The sequence below is a fragment of the Fundulus heteroclitus genome, chromosome 9 (genome assembly GCF_011125445.2).
Source record: "Fundulus heteroclitus isolate FHET01 chromosome 9, MU-UCD_Fhet_4.1, whole genome shotgun sequence".
NCBI lineage: Eukaryota > Metazoa > Chordata > Actinopteri > Cyprinodontiformes > Fundulidae > Fundulus > Fundulus heteroclitus.
The window spans coordinates 18,630,343-18,645,066 of NC_046369.1; the positions used below are offsets into that span (position 1 = coordinate 18,630,343).

At 43.3% G+C, this 14,724-nt stretch overlaps 1 protein-coding gene across 2 annotated transcripts; it reads left to right on the forward strand.

Annotated features, from left to right (window-relative positions):
- Positions 1–659: 659 nt before the first annotated feature.
- mfn1b (mitofusin 1b) lies at positions 660–14,062 on the forward strand. 2 transcript variants are annotated; one of them, XM_021324203.2, is made up of 18 exons: positions 660–827; positions 1,211–1,368; positions 1,475–1,610; positions 3,323–3,485; positions 4,540–4,664; positions 4,787–4,895; positions 5,711–5,818; positions 6,042–6,195; positions 6,513–6,580; positions 8,541–8,662; positions 8,922–9,048; positions 9,463–9,567; positions 10,170–10,272; positions 10,657–10,895; positions 10,970–11,149; positions 11,234–11,430; positions 11,544–11,678; positions 12,425–14,062. In XM_021324203.2, the coding sequence occupies exons 2-18, from the start codon at positions 1,221–1,223 to the stop codon at positions 12,492–12,494; spliced, it is 2,289 nt and encodes a 762-aa protein (XP_021179878.2). In that variant the 5' UTR covers positions 660–827; positions 1,211–1,220; the 3' UTR covers positions 12,495–14,062. The 2 variants fall into 2 exon arrangements, with proteins under 2 accessions (XP_021179878.2, XP_012733274.2); XM_012877820.3 differs by having other exon boundaries at positions 10,657–10,883.
- Positions 14,063–14,724: the final 662 nt, after the last annotated feature.

Here is a 14,724-nt window from a genome sequence, read left to right on the forward strand (position 1 = left end):
CAGAAGTTTGTGTCAGATCTGTCAAAGAAGAACCCTTTTTATAGGTTTTCTTTTCTCTTGATAGAAGTCATGTTTTTCGTTTCACATTGACAACTTTCTTACATAATTTCTGGTCCTTTATGGGGGTGGGGTCTCCAACAGAAACTAATGTATTTTAATTAGTTTTATTCACAAATATGTGTAAATATTTTTAATTGAATGACTAAATACACACGGTCAATAACCGAATTATTCATTTCTAAATTTAAACGTATCAGCGAACTCTGCCATAGCTGTGACCTTTGTAAACTTTCGATTGCCTTAAAACCACATGGTGTAGGTTGGATGAAGTAGCTGTTCGCTGATTGGCCGCTGCAAGCATCGATTCGCCGCACGTCTCCGCCCCTTTCCGGAAATTTCATCAAGTTGGATCAGCCAACATCAAGGAAATGGTAACAGCGTGAGAATTTCACAACAAAATAAGCCTTGATCACAAAATAAACTAAACTAGCGAACGCTAAGAGGAAAGTCTTCAGTACTGACCTGTTTACAATAAATTATAAACCAGTCCAAACATACGTTTTACTTGGTGTGTATGCTCGGTACTGCAGCACGTCCTCTCTCACGACGTCAAACCCCGAGGGCTTTTATTGTTTTGATACTCTACCGGATGTAGTATTTCCGGTGGCTAGCTTGGCAGCGGGGGCCGCCGGGTCGGACACAAACAGAAGGTTAGACGGGTGGAAGACAACGACTCTTGCGCGACGGCGAGGACTTTTTGGTGCTGTCAGCGCGGAAAGTCCGTGTTTGTGTTATGTGAAGTGGACACTGGCTTCGTCGGGACCGTGGTGAGGATGTTTTTGCACTTCTTGCTAATGTTAGCCCGGGCCACAGTGCTGCCGCTGCTTCCACAAGCTAGCTCAACCCCCCCCTGCTAGCTTGATAGCGGATTCTCAAAGATGACATTTTGAGTTCTGTAACTTGCCTGTGAGCAAATGAGAAAAGAGAATAATGTGTGTCAGCTAGAAGTTATGTACGGTATTTGTGTTTTTGTTTGTTTTTTGCATTTTAAGCGTTAGTTAGTGACCATTAAGTTGTGTTAAAGTTAGCTTTTCTAGCCGTTGTGCACACCGATAGCCTTTAATGTAAACAGCACGCGGGTGAGTTTTTATGTGACCGTAAATAAGCCTCATATAACAGCTCATAACTCTTCCCCCCCGTGTGTCTCCAGACTGAGCACCATGGCTGCCGCTCCTCCACTCAGGCGGACAGACTCAGCTCGGGGGGAGTTCTCTCCTCTAAAGCATTTTGTTGTAGCCAAGAAGAAGATCAGCGACGTGTTTGAGCTCCTGCTCAACTACGTGAAGGAGACCTCAGATTTCGTCGAAGGTGACGACATTTCTCCCCCTCCCCTCTGGTTGTTCTGGTTGATGTGTGACTGAGTGTTTGTGTCACGGCCGTGTCTGAGTGGTTGATTCTGGTTGTGTGCTGACAGACATCAGTGGGAACAGAGGTCTGGAGAGCATCACCACCGCAGACCAGAAGGTGGAGATTCAGGCCTACGCCGACAAGCTGGCGGTCATCAGGGACGTGCTGGCCCGCAGACACATGAAGGTGGCGTTTTTTGGCAGGTAATTGACCCCTCTGCTCACCTGGGGGACTGGTCCCCAGCTGCTGTTCTACTGAACAGGTTTTTTCCTCACCTGCGGTTCTGATTCGGGATGGAAATTTGCTGCAGCCTGGGCAGTCGAATTTCACTTTCATATTTCGGTAGGCACTTTCCCTGGCACTCCTACGGCTTCTTGCACAATAAATAAACAACAATCAATTACAAGTAAAAGGATGATATTCAACTATATTACAATTTTATGTTTTGTAGGCTTTAAAACTGCTAAAAAAACATGTTTCAGAATGATGTGGGTCTTCAGCTGTGATTTGTAACTTATCTGCTTTTTTGTTATTTTGATTTTCTCACTTGATTTATACAACACCGCTCACCAATATTAACACTCCTGGATCTAAGGATGATTAAAAAAAAAACTTAGTGACAAGTCTGAAATAAGTGTTTTCTTTCCTGCCACCACAATCGTAATAATCATCTTTATTGTCATTGCAACATACATTCCAATGAAATATGTCCTCTGCATTTTAACCCATCCCCTTGGGGAGCAGTGGGCTGCCAATGTGCGGCTCCCGGGAAGCAATCTGGGGTTAAGGGTCTTGCTCAGGGACCCAGAGTGGCTGTCTGTGGGAGTTAAACCCAGAACCTCCGGGACACAAGTGCAATGTTTTAACCACAAGTCCACCCTCCCCTCAAAAAGGTATTAATGTGTGTGAGTGAGCCCTTTGGCTGCTCCCGTATTCAGGCGTCGTCTCTGCAACTTGTTATAACTTTTACTGAGACTTGGCAGAGATGCCCTTCCTGATGCAGCCAGGATTTAAACCAAGCATGCAGACTTAACTTGCTGCTGAGGGGACACAAATGTAAATATGGGTTATTGGTTAACCTTTACTGGGATATTAACTGGAGCTGTGTGTCTTGTTCAGATGAGTGCTGGTGAAGATTCTCAGTCATCCAGGTCATGGTCATTCAAAAAAAGTAAAAAAACAAAGCACCTCGACCTGTTTTCTGTAGTTGAAGACGTTTCGCTTCCTCTCCAGGAAGCTTTCTCAATTCAAAAGGTCTAGAGTAATGATGAGTACCAAGCTTTATACTACTGCCCAAACAAAGGCCTTGCAATGGCTTAGATGACATGCAAACTTGTTCAGATGAGGAGCTTTTCTGCTACAAAACGCAAAGCGTTTTGTTTGTTATAGTTTATAGTTCGCTGTTCTGCTTTGGAATCCGAAGTCAAGCTCCTTGTTTTTACCCGCAAACATAGTTGATTCTGACATGTTGAATATAAATCTGTTTACCTCAACAATAAAAATTTAACATAGGTCGTAATCGGGACAAATCCGGACAGAATTGCTTCACCTGGCACAATATCAACCTTCTTTCAGGGCCGCTCCAGGGACACGTCTAAACCCAGGGGGAAACATCTGGGTTTTGTTAAATATGAGTGCTCAAGAGAGAGTATTTTAAGTCTGAGCTGATTAATCCCTGTGATAACCTGATGATAAACTATTTAGTGCAAAGGTAAATCTTTGGAATCCAAAACTCTTGAATACTGTCAGACATTTAAAAAGTAAAACCTCTTAATTTAGTGCTACTCTCAATCTGTGGCAGATATGAATGTGGGGAAAAAAAAAAACCTACATTCAAATATTTCCTTGGGTAATTTGCTTATCTGTGCGGTGTGTGGCTCTGTGGTAAGTCTGTGTGTGCTTCATTTGCCTTTAGGACCAGCAATGGTAAAAGCACAGTGATTAACGCCATGCTGAGGGATCGCGTCCTGCCCAGCGGCATCGGCCACACCACCAACTGCTTCCTGAGTGTGGAGGGCACAGACGAAGACAAGGCCTACCTTAAAACCGAGGGCTCTGACGAGGAGAAGAGCATCAAAGTAAACTTTCTCTGGGCTTTTGTTTTAGTTTCCATCACTAGTTTTAGGTATAGCAAATTAATCTAATCTTCGTTACATTTTACAATATGAGAACTACATTATGTAGACTAAAAATAGGGTTTAACACAAATCCACATTGTTGATCTTTCATTGTAAGTAGATTAGATCTGCTGCCTTTTACTGTTTCTCAGTTGTGTAGTTAGTGGATGTTAGGACATCTAAGGGCTTATATTGCGTCCTTTCTGGCATGACTGACCAGCATCTGGCCAAATAAAGTCAAAGGGGCAGAAAATGTGGATGGACAGTAATGTTTTTGCGGTTGTGAAAGAGTTGGCGACAAAGTAGGTCGGACCGTTGAGAAAACAGTCTGATTGATTTTGATCCTCATCTTAATAAGAGTTGAGGTGAAACCTTCGGACTGATTCTTCTCCTAAAGGCAGGGCTGAGAGTTTTCTCTCATCGAAAAGACTTATTCAAGTAACGAGAGACTAAATCTGATGGGGAAAGGGGGGTGATGTAAATGGTTTGTGATTTTTCTACCAGTGAGTTCAAAGATCAGCGGTGGAGTCTCTGCTTTCTCGTGATCTCATTATGGTGAAGCTAAGACTACCTGGATGAGCGCTGGCGGCCAAGAAGGGTGTTTGCTGTAGTGTCCGATGTCTCAAGTGAAAACACAAACGGATACGATACTATCTCTTCCTTTATTTAACCTAGACCTGGCATGACATGGAGTCAGCACCACAGAAAGGAAAAGCAGCTTATAAAGTCAGGGGGACTAAAATATTGTGGGTTTGCTCATAATTATATTCAAATATTTGCTTCTGGTACCGAAACTTCACCCATTTGTCGCTATGAAGATTCCGTTTCATCTAAAACGTGTAAGCTGTGCTTTAATGTTCGACAGGTTTTCAGTTTTGATGCTTTTTATGAAGCAGAACAGTCAGTTTCTTGCCCTCCGTGTTATTGGTCACAGGTATTTCAGGGCTGATTTTGATCATTTGTGTTTATATTATCCCGTCACCATTCCTTGCCCTGTTTTCCAACCCTTCTGCAGACTGTAAACCAGCTGGCTCACGCGCTTCACATGGATGAAAGCCTGGACGCTGGCTGCCTCGTGCGGGTGTTCTGGCCAAAGACCAAATGTGCTCTGCTCAGGGACGACCTGGTCCTCGTGGACAGGTAACCATAAGATCCCAGCTGGACAAACTGCACACTTCTGGCTAAGTAGCTAATCTTACAGGGGTTTATTTATCTTTTTCCACATTTTAACATACATTTTATTTGACATTTTTGCCTTCTAGCCCAGGGACAGATGTCACAACACAGCTGGACAGCTGGATTGACAAGTTTTGCCTGGATGCCGACGTCTTCGTGCTGGTGGCAAACTCAGAGTCCACGCTTATGAACACGGTAATATTTCTGCTTTCGTTCTGCCTGAGGCTTTAGGGAGGTTAACGTAGTGTAAATTTCTTTCATTCATCGTGAAACATTTTGCATAACTTGCCGTTCCTGTCTTCACCTGGTGCCACCTAAACACCTTTGTCCTGTCATCGTGACATATGCAGGATTGGTGTGTTTAGCGAATTAGCACGGTTGAGCTAAAAGTTTAACTGCTTTATTCATTGTTGTGTTTAACTTTTTTTTGGGGAGGGGGGTGGATTTCATAATTTGGGACAAATGTATGTTAATGATGTTGAGCATTCTTCAAATACAGAATTATCTTGTGTATGTTTTCAGATTTTAACACGTTTAGAAAAAATATTCATAAAAGCCTTTTATATCAATTTTAAAAACTTGATTTAACAATTTGTTGTATTTTCAAGCAGACCAGGTTCAGTCTTTTCGGTCGCTAATTGTCTCTAAGCGACTGGAGCTGGTTAGACTGCAGTCAGCTGGTTGTTACAGAGTCAGAACGGTTCTGCTTGTCCGTGTCCGTTCAGGCATTCATGCAATGTGAAGCTGAACACACGCCATCATTACGCTGCTGCTCTTAAAGAGAAAGCAAACTCACATTCCCCTCCATGCTCTAGTGGAAATAAAGCGAACCTTGGCATGACAGAAGTTTGTCTAGTATTTTTGTTGTTGTATAATGGGGATTGTTATGTTTATTGAGAGAAATCTGCTCTCTGTATGAGCCTTAGCTGTTTTTTTTTTTCCTGCTATGAACTGTGTTTTAGTTTGTTTACGATAACATAACATTAGTCTTGTCTCTTTGTTCCATCCAGGAAAAACACTTTTTCCACAAAGTGAACGAGCGCCTCTCAAAGCCAAACATCTTCATCCTTAACAATCGCTGGGACGCTTCGGCTAATGAGCCGGAGTACATGGAGGACGTGAGTCACAGCTCCTCCCGCAGCTCTCCTTTCAGAAACCTCTGTGAACAACTAAACGTATTTCAGAAGAAATTAAGCAATTTATTATTGCCTGCAAAAAAAATTGGTGCAAAAAAAATATTTTTTTAGAAGCTACTTTTGTATTATCCAAATCTAACACAAAATTGTTGTGAAAACAAAAGGGCAGCGTTGATTGTTGTTGCATCCGCTTATTTTTTTGCAGGTGAGGAAGCAGCACACGGATCGCTGTGTGAACTTTCTGGTGGAGGAGCTAAAAGTTCTCGATCGCGCTCAGGCGCCCAACCACATTTTCTTTGTGTCGGCAAAAGAGGTGCTCAACTCCCGAATGCAGCGTGCACAGGGCATGCCTGAGACGGGTGAGCATGTGACACAGCGAGACCAGTGGGCGTGTCGAGCACGGATAGAAAAAGAGCGTATGATAGTATTTCACATAGAACATGAATGGCAGTTTAGCATCTTTGTGTTTTTTTTTTTTTTTATCAATTATTGCCGTAAGTAAATAAAAAAACAAAACCAATAAATGTGTGTTCTAAAGATTAAATGGTAGGAGTACAGACTATCAATAAGTACGATGGGATTTCTTTTTTGAAGCTTTAAATAATTAACTTTTTAGGTAAAGCGCTGAGATACATTTAGGTAACGTTAGATGTAATATAATAACTTTATCCAACAGGTGGCGCTCTGGCTGAAGGTTTTCAGGAGAGACTGAAGGAGTTCCAGAGTTTTGAGAGGAGGTTTGAGGTATACATCTAAACGTGTATATATAAAAGATGTGGCAGCGGGCTTTGGTACCTTTACTTTTAATAATAATTTATTACCAGTAAGGTTGGCTCTAAAGTCTGATTATTATGTTTCAAACTAACTTCTGTTTTTAATAATGTGAACATTTTTTCACAGTTTCCCATCTCTATGGTGTATCCTCTCTCTCTGCAGCTAAGAGAGGGGGAATAGGAGCTGATTTAACAACTAAAAATAATAAATGACTTCAGCTATTAGAGGCCGGGTTTACGCTGTCCGATTGTCAGCCTCCTGAAAAACGATTTTTGTTGTGACAAAGTCCTACAGTCTATGGCTGGAATCTTAGCATCAAACAAAACCCTGGAAATGTTCTTTATGTCATTTGTTACATAATGGCCCATATATGGGTATGGTGCTGCCGTCTGGCATCCAAATAACGCGCTGGGACCCAAATCACGCGAGAATATCCTGAATCATGACGTTCCAGCTGTTGAAGCGGTTGTATACTTTAGCTGTAGGCTGCTGTGACCGACATATTTTTATGGTTTTCCCCCAGTCATGAGTGTCTCCAGCTATCACATTCTCCTCACCAACTTCTTCCTCCTTTCCTCGCTTTCCTGTCATTATTAGACAGATGTCTGTGTCAACACGTTCTGATGTCCATTCTCCTGCAGCAAGACGTGTCACAGTTCAGTGTTTTCCCTCATGTGGCATGAGTTAGCATCACTACTGAAGAGACTGAACTCTGCTTAATGTGACACATTTTTTTAGGCAATTACGGTTTCATAGAACTATTGCATGAAATAATGTCTACATTGAAGGGAGACCACATTAAGGCATGTGGTCTCCAAAAAAAGCTAAATGGCCACCAAATGTTTTAACGGGTGGTTTTCTCTCCCTTAACCCGCCTCCGGCTCCTGAGGAGTGCTGAGAGTTTATCTGAGCCAGATTCAGTTCTTCCAGTGGTGGAAATGTAAAGCAGCGGCGCTGAGCAGACAGCAGTTTAGCTCTGAGCTGGAAGCAGCGTCCTGGTCAGGTTGTTGTTCCTTCATTTCAAGCAGGCACCCATAGGGCCCCTTAGATCTGTGCCTGTCCTTCAACCTGCGTCTTCATTGCTGAAGTCTAGATTCACTTAGGTGAGGTGAACATTTATTTGGTTCCGTTTGACATCTGTTTGCTTTTTTTGAGTTGTGTGTTTTATATTTTGTTTCATCTCAGCGAAACCTTTAGCTCTCTCAGTGGACACTTTATTGTACCTTCAGGGAAATTGGTAAAATTATTTAGAAGTTAGTAGTTGTTGATTTTAAATGATGCTGTTAACTAACCTAAACTCCAGCTTCTCTGATTGGACAAGACGTCAAGCAGCAGCAAGTGTGTTTCCTGCAGATTTTAGTTTAACTTTTAACATTCAAATGCATTCCTGTGAGTGCAAATAATTATTTCTTTAACGTGCGATCCTGGATCTTATTGGATGTATTGATAGGAAAACAAATCCCTAAATGATTAACCTTAGACTGATCAATTAAGAAGCAACTTTTCCTCAAGTCAGAGATGAGATTCCTCCCATTTCTATGGCCAAATATTTATTCCCGCAGCAGATCCAGACGCCACACTATTCCTAAATATTCCTGCTTTGACATGTTTCAGTTTTTTTTAAACCTCATTTCTGTCTGGTTTGCCTTCGGTTTCTATTATTTCTTAACTTCTCTGCGGCTAAGCCAACACACAAGTGGGGACCCTGTTGAATGTGGGCGGTGGGACAGAAGGTACACACTCTGCTGCTGCCATTTTCACGCCTGTGTCTTTCCGTTTCCTTTTCCTTTCCTTCATCCTCAGTTAAAAGCAGCAGGTGTCTATCTTGTCCCGTTTTGTCCCCCCTGCGCCGCCCGCCAACTCAGGCGGGCGGTCCGGCGGCGCCCACTCTGCGCCCGTCACAGTAAACTTGTGTGTTGTGGCCTCGCAGGAGTGTATCTCGCAGTCAGCAGTGAAAACAAAGTTTGAGCAGCACACGATCAGGGCCAAGCAGATCACAGAAAAGGTCAAGACCATCATGGACACCATCAACATTGAGGCGGCGGAGAAGCGGTGAGCATCTTTGTACTCGACGTTCTTTCGCGCTCTCGGGTTTTAATTGAGAATTTTATAATAAATATACTAATATTGTCTTTTTTTATCAGTTTTAAGGGTTAAACAGGTAATAATAAGTCATGTAAATCTTCCGAGGAGTGGGATTTAAACATAATGTGATTTAGATAAATGCAGCTTTCGGATGATTCGTGAATTCGTGAACACCGCTGGACTTGTGCGCTTGTTCATATTTGTTTCTGGTGGGATGGGCTTTCAGAGTGGCGGCGATGGAGGACAGAGATTACCAGATAGACCGGCTGGAGTTTGTCAAGAATCAGCTCAACTTACTGATCGCAGAAATAAAAAAGAAGATCAAAGCTATCAGTGATGAGGTGGAGTCCAAGGTACCGTAAAACATGGAGTGGTATACCTTTGCCCCGCACAAGTGTCTCCACAAGACAAGAGCTGCCTGTCTATGCCTACAATAATACGATTTATGATCTGTGATGAGACATTTATCCAATCTTTGGATGGGTCTTGATCTTAAAGTGGACAGTCCTCACCTCCGCGCTGTCTAAAGATAATTTGGTTGTGACAGTAGATGTTTTCCCACTGATTAGTTAGTGCGGTTGGTAGCGCTGTTGCCACTTTACTGTCTAAAGCAGTCCACACCTAACTAATGCAAGCATTGCTGGTAATATTGGCAAGCAGGAGGTTAAAAATCCATCTTGATCTTTTGGCCATAGGCCCTTTAGAGCTTAAATAAGTTTCCTGGTAGATTATTAGGAAAAGACTTTTAAATCTCGTGTCTCTCTTAGGTGTCCATCGCTATGGGGGAGGAGATCAACCGCCTTCATGTGATTGTCGACGAGTTTCACGCTGATTTCCATCCTTCACCTCAAGTCCTCAAAGTCTACAAATCTGTGAGTAAAACGCTGGCCTCAAAAAACCTGATTGCTCACCAACAGGAGGAGGATTAAGGGAAACTTTGGCTGCAGGTTCTGGAAAAGCAATCAAACAAAGTAATTGTGAACAATAAGAGCACAATCACAGCTGTTTATAAATTTGTCTTTTCGCTGTCGGCCCAGTGGAGGACCCGGGTGGATGACTGCATACGTCCTCTTGTAATTCCTTTGTCTACATTAGAATACATTCAGTTAATAAACTGCAGCCTCTGTGGAGGTTTTCTGCAGACTTTCTGTCATTTATACTCGTAGCTGAGCTTTAGTCCTGCTTTCCAAAAAAAAAAGTAAAAAACAAAGCAACTGGACTTTTTTTTTGTAGTTGAAGACGTTTTGCCTCCTCTCCAGGAACCTTTCTCAATTCAAAAAGTCTGGAGTAATGTGGAGTAACAAGCTTTATACTACTGTCCAACAAAGGCCTTGTAATGGCTTAGATAACATGCAAATTCAACCAAAACAGGTCCACCCCTTAGTAATGGGGAGTCGTTTAAGCCATTAATCCAGTATCCTGCAGCAAATACCGTGGATCTACTAGCGGACCGGCTGTGTTTTGCTGTGTGCAGGAGCTGCTGGCACATGTGGAGGAGGGGATGGGGAAGAACCTGGCTTTCCGCTGCTCCAATGCCATCAACGCCTCTGTCCAGTCTTCCCAGCAGTACATGATAGGTAACTGACTGCTGAGATGACTAGAAGAGCCTCAGAGTTCTTATCTGAGGAAACTCCCTCCAGATTTCCAGTCAATTTATTCAATGAGACCAAACGTAATCAGAAGCGTTTGGTCACCTGACTTTGCTATATTTATCTTTGCTGAATGCCATCATCCCATGGCTCATTGTGCTACAAGTGCGTCACTGTTTCAGTCATGCAGGCTGTTCTCTCACATTAATGATGGTAAAATGCTAATGCTGCCTGTAAGGAAAGCTTTAGGGGGCCGTTATAAAACTCAGCCGTGAAGTTTGTTTTATTTTAAAATGAGGAGAAGTAGCTATATAATAATATTTTTTTATCATTTCTAATGTTTCCCATCTTTTTGTGTGTGTGACCTTTAAGAGAGCATGGTGCCTCTGCTTCCCTCTACGGCCCAGAGCCAGGTCCACATGCTGGTGCCCAACAGGACGTTCGACCTGAGCTACGACCTGAACTGCGCCGCCATCTGCAGCGACTTCCAGGAAAACATCGAGTTCCAGTTCTCGCTGGGCTGGAAGGCTTTGGTGCACCGCTACCTGGGTTCTGTCAACGCGCAGAAAGCTCTCAGACTGGTCGATCCCAACTACCAGGTACCTGCTGAGGTGGGCTGAATGGCTTTTCCTCTCATTTTGAACACAAACCGGCGTTAGAGTTAAAAAAGCATGTCATTATGCAGAACTCGAGATCAGCTGTGCCCGTAGCCCAAACCCCTTCGTCCGGTCCCCCGTCCATCGCTGCGGCGCCCAGCAACGACACGGCCCTCATGACCCAGGAAGACCTGATGATAGCCATGGCGACCAACTTTGCATCCATCACTTCCCGCACCTCCATGACCGTCATCGTTGTTGGAGGGGTGGTACGTTCCTCCTGCGAGCACCGTCCTTCGTTTTTATTAACCCTTAGTCCTAAAGCTTGTGGCTCGGCTTGATCTTCTCTCAAGGTGTGGAAAACGGTCGGCTGGAGACTCATCGCCATGTCGGCCTCGCTCTACGGCCTGCTGTACCTGTACGAGAGACTCACCTGGACCACAAGGGCCAAGGAGCGCACTCTGAAGCGGCAGTTTGTGGAGTTCGCCAGCGACAAGCTGCAGCTCATCGTCAGCTTTACTAGCGCAAACTGCAGCCACCAGGTCCAACAGTGAGTCCTAATGCTGAAGAAATATTCCCACAGCAGATAAATATAATATTGAAAGGCCTGTTTGAGGCCCTTCCCTGGTCGCTCCCCTCAGCAGCGTGAATCTGTGTTTGCAGGGAGATGGCCACCACATTCGCCCGGCTCTGTCAGCAGGTGGATCAGACGCAGAAGGACCTCGAGGAGAACATCCGTCAGCTGACGGCCAACATAGACGAGCTGGACACGGTCCAGAGCCGCTCAAAGGTCCTGCGGTGAGTCCTGAGCCCGTTCTCACACAGACCGCAAGAAGGCGAGCGTTTGTAGCTCGTCGGATAATTCGGCAAGTCCAGCTGTGCTTTGGAGTTTTTATGCCTCTTTATATGCGATAGACCAGGATGGAGTCACATCTATAGCTGGAAGCTGAACTCTCTTCCCTGGTGAAAAAATGCTTCCCCCAGGATTATGCTTCCTCCGTCGTGTTGTCTCCTGGGGATGTGGGAAACGGCACAGAGCACTTTTTTGTTTTTCTGTTAGGGATAACTTTCTTCCTGCCACTCTTCCATAAAGAGCAAATTTGTGAAATATAACAATAATGGCTGTCCTGTTCTCCTACTGGAGCAGTGGATCGCTACAGCTCCTCCAGAGCTGCTGTGAGCCCCTCGGCTGTTTCTCTGAAGAACGCAGCTTTGTTCCTGACCCGTCTGGATGCGTCCTTGTTGCTCAGGACGCTGCTTGGACATTAATGTTCTCTAGTAAACATCTGAGGTCACGCCGCACGTTAAAGATCTTCATTTGTAGAAAGAATCTTGCATCGTTTTCCTCACACTTCTCAATTTTGCGCTACTTTGTCGGTTTCTTGCATTGATAAAATACGTCGAAGGTTGTAGCATAAATGTTCACGGTGGCTTGGACACATTAGCAAGGGGCCGTCTCAAACTAGCCTCGTCTCACCTTTCTCTGGACAAACTGCTTTGGTGCATTTGGTTCATGTATTCTATGCCTTTTATGTTCTGCGCAGGCATAAAGCCACAGAGCTGGAGAAGCAACTGGAGGAATTTACGAGCCAGTACCTGCGGCCTCAGCAGTGAAGGCGCTCCTCTTCGTCGCTATCACGGAGTCGTCCTGCTGCACAATGCCCACCGCTGAAGCTGCCGCTGGAAACTCTTGAGAGTCAACTACTCCTAAACGTGGAAATCTGTCTGCGTACGTCGCCAGGGACGAGTTAATCCATTGTTGAACAAACGCACCCAATATGTTTTTCAAAGATGAAGACTTTTTATTTGTTTGTGGAAGATTTGTTGTTGTTGTTCAGAAAATCTTTGCTAATTTTGTAGATTTCACACTCAAAAAAAATAATTTAAGTATTTTTCTGGTTCTTAGAGCACCAGGCGCTCCCAAAAAGAGTTTGAATGAATAAAGAGAAAATGAGCCAAATTTGGACTGTGGTTAGTCAAGCTACTCGCCACCAGGGGGCAGCATGTGTTGGCCAACATGCAGCCTGGTGGACGCTGTATTTTTGACACTAACCTGCTGTGACTTTAATTATGAAAATGCCTTTTTTTTTTATTCTATTTGTGAAGGAAAATGAAGTCTCTCGCAGTCATGGTTCTGAGGGAAAAAAAATAATACAAGTAAAGTGAAAACACAACTGTAAGCAAATGGTTAAATATAGCCAGTGGAGTCGTGCGAGTAGGGAGGAAAGCATGCACTGTAGTTTCATTTCTATTTTTTAACAATCCAAACTGTATAGTTCAAAGACTTTAATACTCATATATTTTATAATCTATTTTATTTATACATAGTTCAATGGGCTGGCAGTTCTACATCACTGCATTTTTGTAAACTTCTGTTTTTCCTCCTCAAACGTGTGTTAAAATACTTTTGAGATTTGCCAGATTGCATTAAACCTGAAATTACCTAAACCTTCACAGCCTGTTTTTGTTCACGTTTATTTACGTTTTCAACAACACTGCAGCATTTTTACACTCTATGAATAGTTTTGATGCGTTTAAATGATCCAAGATCAGGGTTGCAGCGCATCCCAATTCTTTCATTCTTCAGTTTCAGGAATATTTAGCATTGTGGTTTATATTTCAAAGGGAAAAGACTGCGTAAAATAATATGGGTTGTTTCACACATAAGTGGCTGTTTTCTCAAGCTCCCTACAAAGTGTGCTGTTGAAAAGTAGAACATCGTCTATAGTGGCTGTTACCATGATCCTGACCCAGTGGTTTTAACCTCACCTGGCCCAAAAATACCACTGGACTCAAGAATTGGGTCCTGCAGACGGCAGTTTCTGAGGTTCTGAAAAACCTCCCTTCTGTATTGGATCTCCTGCATGGCGGACAAGATGACCCTGCAGAAGAAAGGGAGGGGAGCTGCATTCCCACCAGGATCTACTTCAGGCTGGCAGCAGGAACAACGCTCTGAACATGATCTCAGACTCTTGTTCACTCTTTTTGTACAAAAGGAGAACCAATAGGTGCCATTTTCTACCTCGAGCTGTTAGTAAGCAGGGCTGCGCTCGATGATGCCCTTATTTCATGTTTTATCCAATACTTTTTACACTAGTCGTCAATGATCCTGAGTAAAGCTGTATTGCTTGTCGCATGTTATTTGCTTCACATTGAAATGAGAATAAACTGATTTGACCTTTTTTGGACGTCAGCTGTAGTCATTAATTTGCCTAACCAGCCTTGGATGCAGAGACTCTAGATATGGGCAGTTTTAGATAAATTGTAATTCACCAATTTATGGAGATCACCCCTGAACGGTTTACTTGAAAGGCATGTTCTTTTGTTTTTACCGTTTTGTAGAGTGGCTAAGAGAAATGAGCCTTGCTGATGTGTCATATCTACAACCCAGACTAACAGGAAATTAATTGAATTACCTTTGCAACTTAGGATATGTCCAAAATTTGCATTGAGAATGTGCTACATTATGCAGCGATAAAAACTGTTATGCATTTACAAACATTACATGGGGTTCAAATGTTTGAGGGGCTGCTGTAAGGTTGCTAATGTGGGTGAAATGCAGGTGCTGTGTGTCAGAGCTGGCAAGGAAATGTTAAAATGTTTAACATTATGGGAATGGTTTGTTTTTCTGCACATTATTGCAACATTACAGTAGACTTCATGTTAAACAGCCCCAACAGACTGGTGCGAAGCTCCAAAGAAAAAGCTGTGGTTCAATCAAGGTTTTTAATCAAATCTGAATTTGCTTAGATTCATTGCCTTTCTGAACATTAAGCACCGGCATAGAAGGCCAAATTAAACCTCAGTCGAAAGCTTAACTTTTTCTGAAAAACAATGAGGATCA